At 32.5% G+C, this 13,600-nt stretch overlaps 1 protein-coding gene across 1 annotated transcript in view; it reads left to right on the top strand.

Annotated features, from left to right (window-relative positions):
- Window positions 1-13,600, top strand: part of Tmx3 (thioredoxin related transmembrane protein 3) — a 37,942-nt gene that overhangs the window by 13,952 nt on the left and 10,390 nt on the right. The window contains exons 6-10 of the mRNA XM_046448616.2: window positions 680-760; window positions 3,035-3,134; window positions 3,834-3,911; window positions 7,776-7,842; window positions 12,072-12,170. Of these exons, the coding sequence (XP_046304572.1) occupies window positions 680-760; window positions 3,035-3,134; window positions 3,834-3,911; window positions 7,776-7,842; window positions 12,072-12,170 (425 nt within the window). The remainder of the gene's footprint in view (window positions 1-679; window positions 761-3,034; window positions 3,135-3,833; window positions 3,912-7,775; window positions 7,843-12,071; window positions 12,171-13,600) is intronic.

The raw sequence follows: 13,600 nt of genomic DNA, 5'->3' as shown, positions 1-13,600 counted from the left end.
AGTATTTTAAAATCTCAAATATCAAAATTTGAGTAACTTAAATTCATTATATATTTGGTATTATGTTGATTTCTTTCTTTCACCTTTTCAAAATGTTTGCTAAGCCTCTTTTACTTTTTGAGTTTCATTTTCCTTTCTTTTGTGTTTAATTATAGGTGTTCTGTTATACTTCCTAATTTTCTTTTTGGTAATTTCTGTTAATTAGACACACATCAGCAGGCTTTTGAAGAATTATCTAAATTTTTAGAAAAGTAATTATATGTAATTTTTATGGTAGATATTAGAGCGTATGTTAAATAACTATGATATTTGTTGTTTAAATTTGAATGGCTTTACTAAAATACTCTTAATTTCCTCCTTTTGACAGATAAGATAGAATCATAGTGCTTTGAAGCTCTTGACCATGAATGTGTAGATTACTCACTTTTCAAAAGGCATAGGCTCAGTGTAATACAGAGTCAAATATTTTGTATAATTTATTAGAATGCAGCCTTTTCCTATATATTTTGAGTTGCTGATCCTCTGAAGCCAGTTGCCTGCTATATTTTACATGACTATACTACTTGTAAAAGTCTTCTGCAATTACTATTTCATGTACTTTAAGTTTATGCTATAATAGTTATTAACATTAACTATTAAAATTTAAAATAATTCATGTTCTTTTATTTATTTACTTAAGATTAAAGGGGAACTTGGCATATAATTACAGAGGACCACGTACAAAAGATGATATTATTGAATTTGCTCACAGAGTATCTGGGTAAGTTCTTATCAGGAAAAACCTGTATTTAACACTAACATTTGAAAATTAGATATATCAGATATATCGGAATAAACCACTTAGAATGCACATATTTTAGGGACTTAAATAAGAAGTATTTGTTTCCTGATTTATTTATGGAAGGTAGTTATGTAGCTTAAGCAAAGAGATATTTTAAAGAGATAGTGTTTTGTATTACATATTTGTTAATCTCACATTTAAATTCACTTTGTGTGTAGAAGAAATTTTCTAAAGTGAATTTTAATATATTTTCAAACTTTGCATTACTTACCAGGCAGTCCTCCCTCATTCATGGGTGGTACATCCCAGAACCCCCAGCAAATTCTTGAAACTGTACATAGTACCACACCCTGTATATGCTGTGTTTTTTTCTAACACATCTTTACCTGTGATAAAGTTTAATTTATAAAATAAGCACAGCAAAAGATTAATAATAGTAACAAATAATCAAACAGAAATTCTAGAAATATACTGTAATGATGGTTATGTGAATGTGGTGTCTTTTCTTCTTTTTCTCAATATCTTATTCTACTTTTACCTTTTCACTTAAAGCAAATTCTATAAGGCTTATCTCTGGTATCCAAATTTCCAGCATCACTACTCTTGCACATTGAAGCCATTATCAAGTAAATTAAGAATTATTTGAACACAATCACTGTGGTACTTTCACAGTCCATCTGACAATCAAAAGGGCCACTAAGTGACTAATACGCAAGTAGTCTATACAGCATCCACATGGTGGAAAAAGGGATAACTCACACCCTAGAGAGGGTGAAGTGGGACTGTGTGAGATTTCACCACACTAATTAGAATGGTGCACAACTCAAAATTGTTTATGCTGAAATTTTCTTACAACCTAATTATTGATTTGAAAGTGATATTTTTTTAAAAAAAATCTATCTTGCTTAGGAATAATAATTGAATGTGATTATCTATGGTTGTAATTATTTAATGTGATTATGTGGAACCTCTTGAAGAGAACATTTATCAAGCTAGATTAACAAGCATTGACTTTAAAGCATTTGAGCTTGACTGGATATATTGATATTCCTAATAGCTTTATTAGAATAAGATTGATTTTATTATGTGGTATGATATTGTCTCAAATTATTTGAGAAAATTCACAAAATTTGAATATTTTTGTAGAAGTTTAGGATGCTTTCTGGTGTATTTATTTATTGATTGCATGTTTAATTTCCTTTCTTTGCTTTGTAAATAAATTTTGAAATAACTTTTATATGAAGGGAATGTTTTGGGGAATGGGCTTTACTCCCCCATGACTTATTAGTCTACAGGTTTTGACGGTTTTTAATGCTTTTTGGTTTAAGCTTAAGAATGGCTTCTCCTGATGTAACTTGGGTTGACTTTATTGCAACTGAAATTTCAGGAGTCAGTTCTGGAGTTGCATCACTTGCTAGTTAATTACTGAGCATTAGAATAGAGGTTGAGGGAAAGTGATGCAATGAATCCCAAGAATTGTGCATTTTGAAAATGTTTCCTTTTGCAAAGTGTTTTCTGTTCCTTTTATGAATTTTGTGGGGTGAAAGTCTGATAATATATACCATTTTAAAAAGATGATTCTTCTTTTGGTTATGTAATTACATTTATAGGTGATATGTTTTATAATAATTTTGATGTAATTCATTTCTGTTTGCTTTTGAAAAATACTAACAAAGCTGTAGAGTTCTGTTTTCTATCTACAAGGTTTTTATGCACTATAATGCATACTATTTTATTTTTTCTGAAAATAATTAATAATCTGTTCTGGGAACTTGTCAGGTTTTAACCTCTGTAGATTACTTAGAAACTAACATTTAAATTGACAGAATATTATATAAATATTTTTAAATGCTGTATACTCCTGGGATGGTATTTCACAGTATGTTTTGTGAATGTTCTTTTAAAAGGGGAAAAACATTCTCATGTGAATTGTTTTGTTTTTAACTAAGGGCTGTAAATAGATGATAGTTCTGTTTTTACCTATCAAAATGTTTGCAGTGGTGATATTCTCTGAAGAGATGTATTTGAAACTTGTTTTCCAATTGGTAGGTTAAATTGTAGGTGTATATATATTGTCAATATGTGGAAATAATCATAGTTATGGGTTGAAGCTTTATTTGCTTTATGGATTTGGGGATAATGAATTAATATATTATTAAAGCTTTTTAACTGTAGACATGACCAGCCCTCATAAGTAGGAGTAGAGTAAATTATGTACTATCTTTAGTTCATACTTGTTTTGTTTTCACACAGAGCTCTAATTCGGCCACTTCCAAGTCAGCAGATGTTTGAACATGTGCAGAAGAGACATCGTGTATTTTTTGTTTATATAGGTGGAGAATCACCTTTGAAAGTATGAAATTATTTCTTGATCTACAAAAACATACGATTATAATTAAATTTGCTTAATAGTTAAGACTTAGTCAGAGCCTCAAAATTTACTCCATTTTTACAGGAAATCTTTTAGTTCAATCTTAAGTAATTTTTTGTAATAAAAACACTTTCTTGGATACCTTCTGTGGTGTTTGCTGCTCAACAGAAGTTGGTAAAAACATCGGTAGATGCCACCTGCCGTAGTGTTTCTTTCATTACTGACGTGGTTATTTAAAATTCACATTGCTTTTTAGCATTGTACATCTTTAAGACTACAAATTGCAGTGTGAATATCAATTCTCTAAAGGCAAAAGGTTGTTATTGTCTTAAGTTATTTTATGTGTATGTGTGCTCACACATATCTTCCTTATAATCATCACTGTCATTATTATACATTGTTAATCTAACTTAAATTAATATATTGAATCAAGTTTAAAATTAAATATCAAATAAACAATCAAATATATTTGGAGGAGGATAAAAACACTTGGTTACAATTATCTTTTGCCCTAGAAATAACTCATTTCATTTGCTTGTATTTCATCTTTTCACTCAATGTGCTAGCAAATTGCAACACTACTACTTACTACATAAGGTAGCTCTGATTGTTTAATGAATAATAAATTTTGATCTTTTGATATTCTAAAAAGGCCTTTTTTTCCTCTTTATATTGTTACAGGAGAAATACATAGAAGCTGCTTCAGAATTGATTGTTTATTCATACTTCTTTTCTGCTTCAGAAGAGGTGGTTCCTGAGGTAACATTTAAAATTGTATTTTAATGACAGTTTTATTTTTTAATTTTACTTGATTTTATCTGATTTATTTATTGTGAGGCATGGAGTAAACATGTTTACTCTTTACTGCTGGTGACAGACTGCTTATTATTAATAAACAAATATCACCAGATTCATGAAATTTAGGAATTATTATTATAGGTTTTTTTTTCCTCTTTAAATAACAAAGCTGGTAACAAATGATATCTCACACTCTAAGGTTGTTCATAAGTAGTAGATTAACTTGGGTCTGTGCACATGCTTGAGTGTTATACATGAAGTCTACTGTTTGGATCCTAAGATAGCAGTTCTCGGTAAACAAATCTATAAACAGGATCTCATAAATTCTGTAAAACAAAAAAGCAGCAGTGTGATAGTTGGGACATAGGCGGGTGAGATAGTTGCTGTAAATTGGTTAATTAAGAAATGTTTATATGAGAAAAAAATAGGTAAAAAGGACTTAAGACGATGTGAAAGAGTCATGCAAAGATAATACAAATACCAGGATAAGAACATACCCAGCATATCTGAGGAACCAAACAATAGGCCAAAGTGACTGTGACAATGTGAAAGAGGAGATAGGAGTGGGCACTTACAGGTGATGAGGCTAAGGTTGATGGAGAACATGGTTTGATACTCATGTTTTTTTTAAATGTAGACTCTCTTTTTTTTTTAAAAAAAAATATATATATTTATATAAAACAGCAGAATGCATTACCACTCTTATTACATATATAGAGATCAATTTTTCATATCTTTGGTTGTATACATAGTATACTCACACCAGTTTGTGTACTCATATCTGTACTTTGGATAATAATGACCATCACATTCCACCACCATTAATTACCTCATGCCCCCTGGCCCTTCCCCTCCCACCCCTCTGCTCTGTCTAGAGTTCGTCTATTCCTCCCATGTTCCCCCTCCCTGTCCCACTATGAACCAGCTTCCTTATGTCAAAGAAAACATTCGGCCACCCTGAACGCGCCCAGTCTCCTCTGATGCTCATTTTAAGGACATCTGTGCTAAATGCAGACTGAATTGTAAATTGGATACATAGGAAAGAAAATCCAGGGAGGTCAGTTGAGCTTTTGTAGTAATCTCCAGAGTTTGGGCTTGGGGGTTAGTAAAGAACTGGGGGAAGTGAAAGGATTGGTGTGTTTAGGAGGTAGAATTGTCAGGGCTTGATGTGGAGGTAAAAGGTTGGACTTAAGGTGAGCCCTGAGTGTTTGGTTGGAACACCACAGTCAGTGGTGGTGGTATTTATGAGCTTGGGGAATGTTGGGAAGAATGGTTGGGAAGTAGAATAGTGATAAAGAACTTGAAATTGTTCTTTTTAATTTGATTTGGCGTAACTTGTCAGGCATCTGATTTCAAGTGTTAAATATAACAGTTGGATATAGAGGTCTAGAGATAAGTCAAGGCTGCATGAATAAACTTCGTAGACAGGGGATGCAATATTTTAAAGAAACAAGTAGTCCCAGAACCCAAAGACAGCAAAGAAAAATGAGTAGAAATAACCAATGAAGTAGGAAAACAAAGGAGTAAGTAATTGTGTCACCTGCTTAGGAAGTAATCAAGGGGAGGAAGTAACCACAGTGTCCACCTGGATGTGGTTGTTTTTTGAGAGGAGTAATGGGGACAGATATTATATGGTGTCATTTGAGAGATCAATGGCAGATAAGAACATGGAGACCACACTATGAAAATTTTTGCTTTGCAGGGTACCTGAGAAATTTGACAGTAACAAGGGAAACATGAAGGATATCAAAGGAGTTTTTTTTTTTAAACTAGTATAAGTTATCAAAATGTTGAAATATTTTTATTTTCACAAAGGTAAGTCATATTATACTTGTAAATATTTTTAAAATGTCTTAATGTTTAAATATTTTGGTGTAAGAAGATTACAGACTTACCTAGAAGCTATGTTTAATGTTTCCTGCAATGTATATGCAGGTGTTTATGCTATAAATATGTACTCTGAACTGATTTTCAACTCCTTAGAGTACCGCAGACAAGTTTTGGTCAATCTAAACTCACTTTTAGTTTATGTAGTTAGGTGTAATTCAAGTTATTTTGCAACGTATTCTTTGTTTATACTTTTACTTTTGGCAGACAGGGGAAGATGGAATGGAAAAAGGGCCAACTTTGCCATTAGATCTCAAACAAGTGTCTCAAAAGGTTACGTTTACGTATGGAATGCCAATATGTGATATAAAGCCTAAAGTGAACTTGAACTAGAACTTCTAATTGTTTGTTATCTCCTAATTCCAGTGGAACATTCTTTAATATTAGAGAGTTTGTGGTGAATCCTTATCTATAGAGTCTTCTTAGCACTTTCTCTTAGACACCAGGGCTCTGAGTAGGCACAGATAGCATCTGCTACATGGGCACACTTGGTTATTATGTATTACGGTTGATGTTGTTATTAGCTCTGACAACTAGTTTCTTTAAGCAGTTTTAAATTATTCTTGGAAATATCAGTCTTTGTCATCTCTTAGTTCTGAGTATCTAGTTGGCAAAGAGTGCTTGGGGAAATAATGGTTATTGCAAAATATTATAAGGAGTTTTACTCCAGTAGAGAAAAATCTAAAAAGGGCTAAGTCCATGATTTTTATAGTTCATCCATATTTTGAATATTAGTGTTTTGCCAGAGTTTTATTACCTTTACAATTAGGATTTATGAAAATTCTAGTTGGTGTTGTAGGAGGATAAGAGGGGTGAATTAAGATAATTTCTGACTTCAGAATACTTAAATGTGTATGGAGAAGAGTGACATGTAGACAGATGACTGCAGTATAAGATAGTGAGTTTAAAGGAGCACAGGGGAGAAAAGTAGATTGAAGTATGTGATCCTGGATAGGTACAAGTCTTCAGACTACTTTAGTCGTGTTCTAGGACAGACCATTCATATGTCTTTGAAAGAGACATGCTGAATGTTGAAAAATTATTTCATACATCTGTGTGGGTCAGTTGACAAGAGCAGGTAAATGGGGCATGTGAATTATAGAGCCCCACCTAAGAGCTTTACCACTGCCTGTAAGTAGGTGTTTTTTAAATTTATTTATTTTTTCTGGTGCTATATCATTTTTTTAGTGGTAATGTAACCAAATCATTGTATCTTATCTTCTCCTTCCCTTTATTTGTAATTACTTTCATTTTGCCATGCTCATAATAATTCTCAGTGGCTTTATCTTCTGATCTCATTCTGATTCTCTACTATAATTTTACTCCTTTCAAATTAGTACCATGTAGGTATAAGAAGCAATTACTTCCTGAATGAATTCATTATTATTGAGACTGTTGTAAATTGCTTATAAAACACTTTATAGTTTAAACATGCTCTCATTCATTACTTAATAGAACTCATAAGTGCCCTGTGGGGGGAAGTGGTCTGAATGTCCTTATCTCACAGAGGAGAAGGCAGATTCCTCTAGAAAAAGTGTTTGGCTCATTATCACACAACTTGTGAGAGGCTGGGAAGATCAACCCAGATGGGCTGATTGGCACTGTGCCCTTGCTGTTCTGCTGAGTGCTGTGATTCCCATGATGGTACCTTTAGGTCTGTTCTCAGTTTTAAGAATAAATCCATTGCTTTCACCATTGTCAACTGGACAGTGTGTGTAAGGAAATTCAGACCCAATCTTTAGATGAATCTTGGATTGATGCTACTTTTTTAACTTTGAAATGTTTTGATAACTAAATTCCTAACTTACCTTTCTCTTGGGGGGGGTGGTTGTGTAAGTTTGTGCAATGCACACTTGGTATCTTTCAATACTTGAAACCATAGCTATCAATTAAAATTTTTTAGTGATAAAAGTTATTTACATTTCTGATGTTTTACAGTATGTGACCCTAAAAGAGGTGCCCGCTGTGCTTGTTTTCAAAGATGAGAATTACTTTGTTTATGATGGTAAGTTCCAAAGTTTTAATCCATGCAGAACATTTTAAAATTATATGCTATGTATTGTCTATTATAGGAGGTGTTGATAAGATTTTTTAATAGTTGAATGACTAATGTGTTTTTGCCCTTCAACTTTAGTTTTTCCATTTCTTATACTTTTATTCTGAATTTAGAATAAAAAAATTAAAAAATAGTAATTTTTTGTCAAATTATATGACATTTTGAGAAGTAAACCATATGCAATTTCTATACATTACTTTACAAAAATGTTCAGAATTAATTTTAGCCAATACCTAATATTTCAGATATATAAAAAGATGAAATAGTAAAACATCTTCTGTAGTAAAGCCTTCATAAATTCCTTTCCAGCTGCATCTCTCCCTCATCAGAGAAACCCATTCATTGAACAAATACTTGATCTGTTTTAAAAAGTATTATTTTGATGTCAGATGTACATTATAAAGAGAATGATATAATGAAATCCTACATACTTATCAGCAAGGTTTCCCCCCCCCCCAAGCACAGAACTAAAAAATCTAACTAAAGGAAAACCTAACCCTCTTTATATATTAAAAACAAACAAACAAAAAACCCCAAGAGACATTTTATAAACTCCTGAAAAATAGTAGCTGCAACATTATTTAAAATAGCAACATAAAAAATGGTAAACTGAGTTGAATCCCCTAACATATATAATAAAATTCATAACCCATTTACTTGAAGCACTATACAAAAGCAGGAACAGAATCTCTAATATATGACAGTTAAAGACATAACATGATGCAGAGAGAGTTTAACTTTAGCCACTTTTTCTTTTTTTTTCTTTTTCTTTTTTATTATTTTATTTATTTTAATTAGGTATATATGACAGCAGAATGCATTTTGATTCATTGTACACAATTGCAGCACAGCTTTTCATTTCTCTTGTATTTATCAAGAATACAGACAACAGTAAATGTTGGTGAGGATGTGGGGAAAAAGGCACACTCATACATTGCTGGTGGGGCTGCAAATTGGTAGAACCAATCTGGAAAGCTGTATGGAGATTCCTTACAATACTTAGAATGACCATCATTTGACCCAGCTATCCCACTTCTTGGTCTATACCCAAAGGACTTAAAATCAGCATACTATAGTAACACAGCTACATCAATGCTCATAGCTCAATTCACAGTAGCTAAACTGTGGAACCAACCTAGATGCCCTTCAGTAGATGAATGGATTAAGAAACTAGTATATATACACAATGAAATATTACTCAGCATTAAAAAAGAATAAAATTATGGCATTTGCAGGTAAATGGATAGAGTTGGAGAATATCATGCTAAGCGAAGTAAGCCAATCCCAAATACCAGAGGCCAAATTTTTCTCTGATAATTAGATGCTGATTCATAATGGGGCGAGGGCACTGGAGAAATGGAGGAACTTTGGGCAAAGGGGAGGGGGTGTTTTGGAGGGGGTTAGGGAAGGTGAATGGTGAATAGGTACAGGAGAGATGGTGAAATGAGATGGACATCATTACCCAAGGTACATGTATGACCGCACACGTGATGTGATGCTACATTGTGTACAGTCAGCAAGGTTTTTTACCACATTTACTTCAGCTGTTTTGGTTTTTTTTTTTTTTTCCCTTCTTGAAATATTTTAACGCAAATCCCAGTGTTATTTTATCACTTTGGTGCTTCATATACCAGTCTTTTAAAATGTGAGCCATATGTCTTAGATAGCCTCATGCTGTTAGAACAACTAGGATGATTATAATTCCCTAATACCATCAATCCCTACCCCCATGGTTCCCAGACTGCTGAGTACTATAGGTAGTGCACCTGACTACCTGGGACCCCAGGAGATAATTTAAATTTCAGGGGAAGGGGAAGAACAAGACATCTGTTGGACACTACATAACTGCTCCAAGGTGAAAGTAAATGCAGTCTTAGCAGCTGTCTCAGTTAAAGTTTAACAAAAAATTGAGTTTCTCATTCTCACTAGCCAGTGACTTGTGGCTACTGTGTTGGAGAGCACAAATATGGAGCATTCTGTTCATTACCAGAACATTGTAGAGTGTGGTTGTTTTTCTTGTTGAATTATACTATGGAACAGAAAGGAAACCAGAACTAGTTGAGAACAATAGACTTTGAATTTCTCAATTCAAATGTAACAGGAAGAGTATCCAGTGAAAGAATGTTTTTAGTTAAAAGGAACATTTTCTTTTGATAGTCATATGAAAGTTGAGCATTTCTAATGTTAATTATCTTTAATTACAAGAACTGAATTTAGTTTCTTGTGGTAGAAGTGTATAGAGGGCATGCTCTCTCTCTCCTTACCCTGACGTTGTCCTTTTATCCTCAAAGTAATCTGTGAGGGAGTTAATATGGCAGATTGATTAATGTCCTAAAATTCAGGGCAGGTAACTGATAATGTTAGATGGTAGAGGCATGTACAATTAGTTTTTTATGTGGAGTGTTCAGTCATTCATTAGAATGTTTATTAAATATCTATGTTAGACATCAAGCTTAAAAAGGAACTTAAGAGGAACTTGCATATATGAAAAGAGAGGGAGATAGTTTGTATCTGTTCTGTCTACTCTTTGATTATAGTTCTCCTTGTATAAGCATTTTCTATATATTATGTATTAAAATAATCATTTAAGATTAATATTCTTAGTAATTTACAAATTGATTAAAACATAAAGAGATTTTTTTTTCCCCCAAGTTAAAATATGTAGTCATTGGCATCAATGTTGGTCACACAAATTTCTTACTCTCATCTTATATGAGTTTCTTAACAACGTAGAAAGCAACTTTTGTTTCTTTGTTTTTTTGGGGGGGAGACATCAATTTAGATTTAGATTATTCTTTGAGTCTGCATAAGAAAGTACCCTATTCTCATTTCTCTGTGTTTTCAGCTGTGGAGACTTCTGTGCTTGAGACAGGATTAACGTGAGGTTTCTACATTTATAAAGGCCAAGCTTTTCTAACATGGAATGGATGGTATTTAGAGCCTGCTTGGAGCCTTCAGATAGACCAGGGGTTATCCTTTAAATATTTATTTTAATAATTATTGATAATATGTTTAGAAGCATTGGGTTAAGGTTTTAGGAGGATGGTTTATTTTCTAATGAGTTTCCAGTTTATCACTTTGAGAAATCTGTACAAAATTTGCTTTTGACATAGAGTGAAGATTGTGGCCCAGAAAGCAACTTCTAGTTTTAGGTTTACTTTTCTGATTTGTAAGTCCAAATGCATAAATACTTTCAGATTTGCATTATACTACTTATTTTATATTTTGATAACTTGAAAATGTTTGTTTAGCAATGCAAGTGACATAAAGCATACCTTTCAAGAAGTCAGTATAATACAGTTTTCAGCCAGAATTATTGATAGGCTTTAAAAGATGTTTACAATTGGCTTTTTTTTCATGCAATTGTAATTACTTCAGAATTACTTGAATTATATTTTTAATCAGGATATAATATTTCTTTTGAATATTATCTTCTCTATCTGCTTTCCACAGGAAGTATTTGATGTTGGAAAAAAGCTGATATGCTCTGGTTTTATGTGTGTATTTAAGTTGTACATACAAAAAAGATTTCTAAACTAAGAAAAATTCATAAAATAGAGATGAGCAAAAAAAATGTAATAAAAATGCCATCCATCATACAAGTGAAGGATAACCATTTAGGAGTACATGCTTTTATTTATTTATTGATAGAATTTTTTAATATTTATTTTTTTGTTTTCGGTGGATACAACATCCTTTATTTTTACGTTTTTTATGTGGTACTGAAGATCGAACCCAGCGCCTCACGCATGCCAGGCGAGCGCGCTACCTCTTGAGCCACATTCCCAGTCCCTATGCTTTTATTTTGTCCTTTGTTACTATCTTGTTTAACTTTGCAAAGTTAGTTATAATACTCATTCATTTATATTAAAATTTATTAAATTTTTAAAATTTATAAATCATCCTTCCCAGCATGTACCAATATGTACCTATTTTGATTTAGGGCATTTCAATTGTTTTTCTTACTTCAAATTATTTTTTGTTGTTTTAGTGATGCTTTGTGCTTTAATCTTTTTGTATATCTGATTGCTTGCTTACCATAAATTTCTAAAAGTACTATTTATGGATTTAAGATTATATTCTTTGTCAGATATATTATATGTATTGTCAGATTAAAACATTGCAACCTTGTTTAACATATTGGTACTACAATTTAGTCACTTTGTTTTGTTTTTAAGAATATGAAGATGGTGACCTGTCAGGATGGATCAACAGGGAGAGGTTTCAGACTTACCTTACTATGGATGGCTTCCTCTTGTATGAACTTGGAGACACGGGTAATAAGCATATGTACAGCTCTTCATTACTCTTTGGGATTCCTTAATTGACTAAAATCGATTTCTAAAAGAAATGGATCATTATCTCCATTTCATGAAGTAAACTTGAATGTTAGTACTGCTTTTGAGAATAGAAACTTATTACCAAATATACTTGTGGGGGGCAGGTCAAAGATTAGCTAAATACAGGGCTTACTAATCAAACTGATGACAGGAAGTCAAAAGGTCTGGATAGGAAGGGATTTGAAAAAGTTATCTACCAAGAGGCTATCCACAGGAGGCTGGTTTTGTATAGAAGTTGAAGTAAAACTTATCAGAACCTTATTATAAGGTCTACTTGGACTTATGGTGGGTGGGGGAATGAATCAAACTGGCAATTTCTTAAAGTTACATGATTAAAAATGACAGACAAAGCAAATATGAACATAAAAATGGAAGTTATAAGAAGTTAATTACATAGTTTTATAGATGCAAACTGCAAAACTTATAAGTTTTAAGCAGAATTGTTTTGTAAATATACAGCATGAGAAATCATGGCTTCTCTTGCCATTTTTGTTTTAATTCACAATGTTAGGATTAAGCCTTCTGTAAATAGCCTAGTGTCTGGCACATTATTTGGCACTCAGTAATTGGTAAATTAACATGAAAAACTGTTCCTGTGTTTCTTGAATCTTTTTCGTACATGGGAAGATCCCATACATGTTGTAGACATTGTGAATAAAGGAAACTAATGAGGCATGTAAAAACTAAGAAGCACATGGTAAAAAAGCAAACACTGAATAGTAAGTGAAATATTTTAAGAATGGAAATAATCACTGTGAACTAATGTTTTCAGCAGAGTGTTAAAAGTATTGAAGATTGTGTGGACTTTAGAGATGTGTGTAAGCAACATTGGGGGCAATAGAAGCCATGTGTAGTGTGAGGAGGATGTTGAAAGACTATTAACTTAATCTTGCTTTGTATACCTGCTCTGAGCCACATAGTATCCCAGTATTTTTGTGTATATAATCTCATTTTCCTCCCAATGACTCTATAAAATAGATACTAATTTCTTGGAGTAAACTGAAGCTTGCTGAAGTTGTTACATAGCTAATACTCAACTGAACCTTACCATTGCTCTCCCAGGGCTTGAATAGTGCCAAGAACATAATGTCCAGCACTGATGATTATATCATGCTAATCCTCCTAGAGCTTAATCACATACATTTGATTCATGTTCTATTTAAGATTAACATGAGACATTTAATTCTGTTTATTATTACTGGCAAATAGGCTACATAAAAACCATCTTACTGTTACATTCATTTTCTTTTTACTAACAACTATAACAATTCTTAGTAAACTTTTTACCAATTCGCTTCTTATGGTTTCAGCTTTTAATAGATTTACTACTAACATTTTGTGAGTGAGTGCTTGGAGAGAAATTATCA

The sequence above is a fragment of the Marmota monax genome, unplaced genomic scaffold, assembly GCF_021218885.2.
Source record: "Marmota monax isolate L192 unplaced genomic scaffold, Marmota_monax_Labrador192_F-V1.1 WCK01_AAM20220418_F8-fsc00060, whole genome shotgun sequence".
NCBI classification, from domain to species: domain Eukaryota; kingdom Metazoa; phylum Chordata; class Mammalia; order Rodentia; family Sciuridae; genus Marmota; species Marmota monax.
Note: the sequence above shows the minus strand (reverse complement) of the source record. Positions and strands in the feature narration are given on the sequence as shown.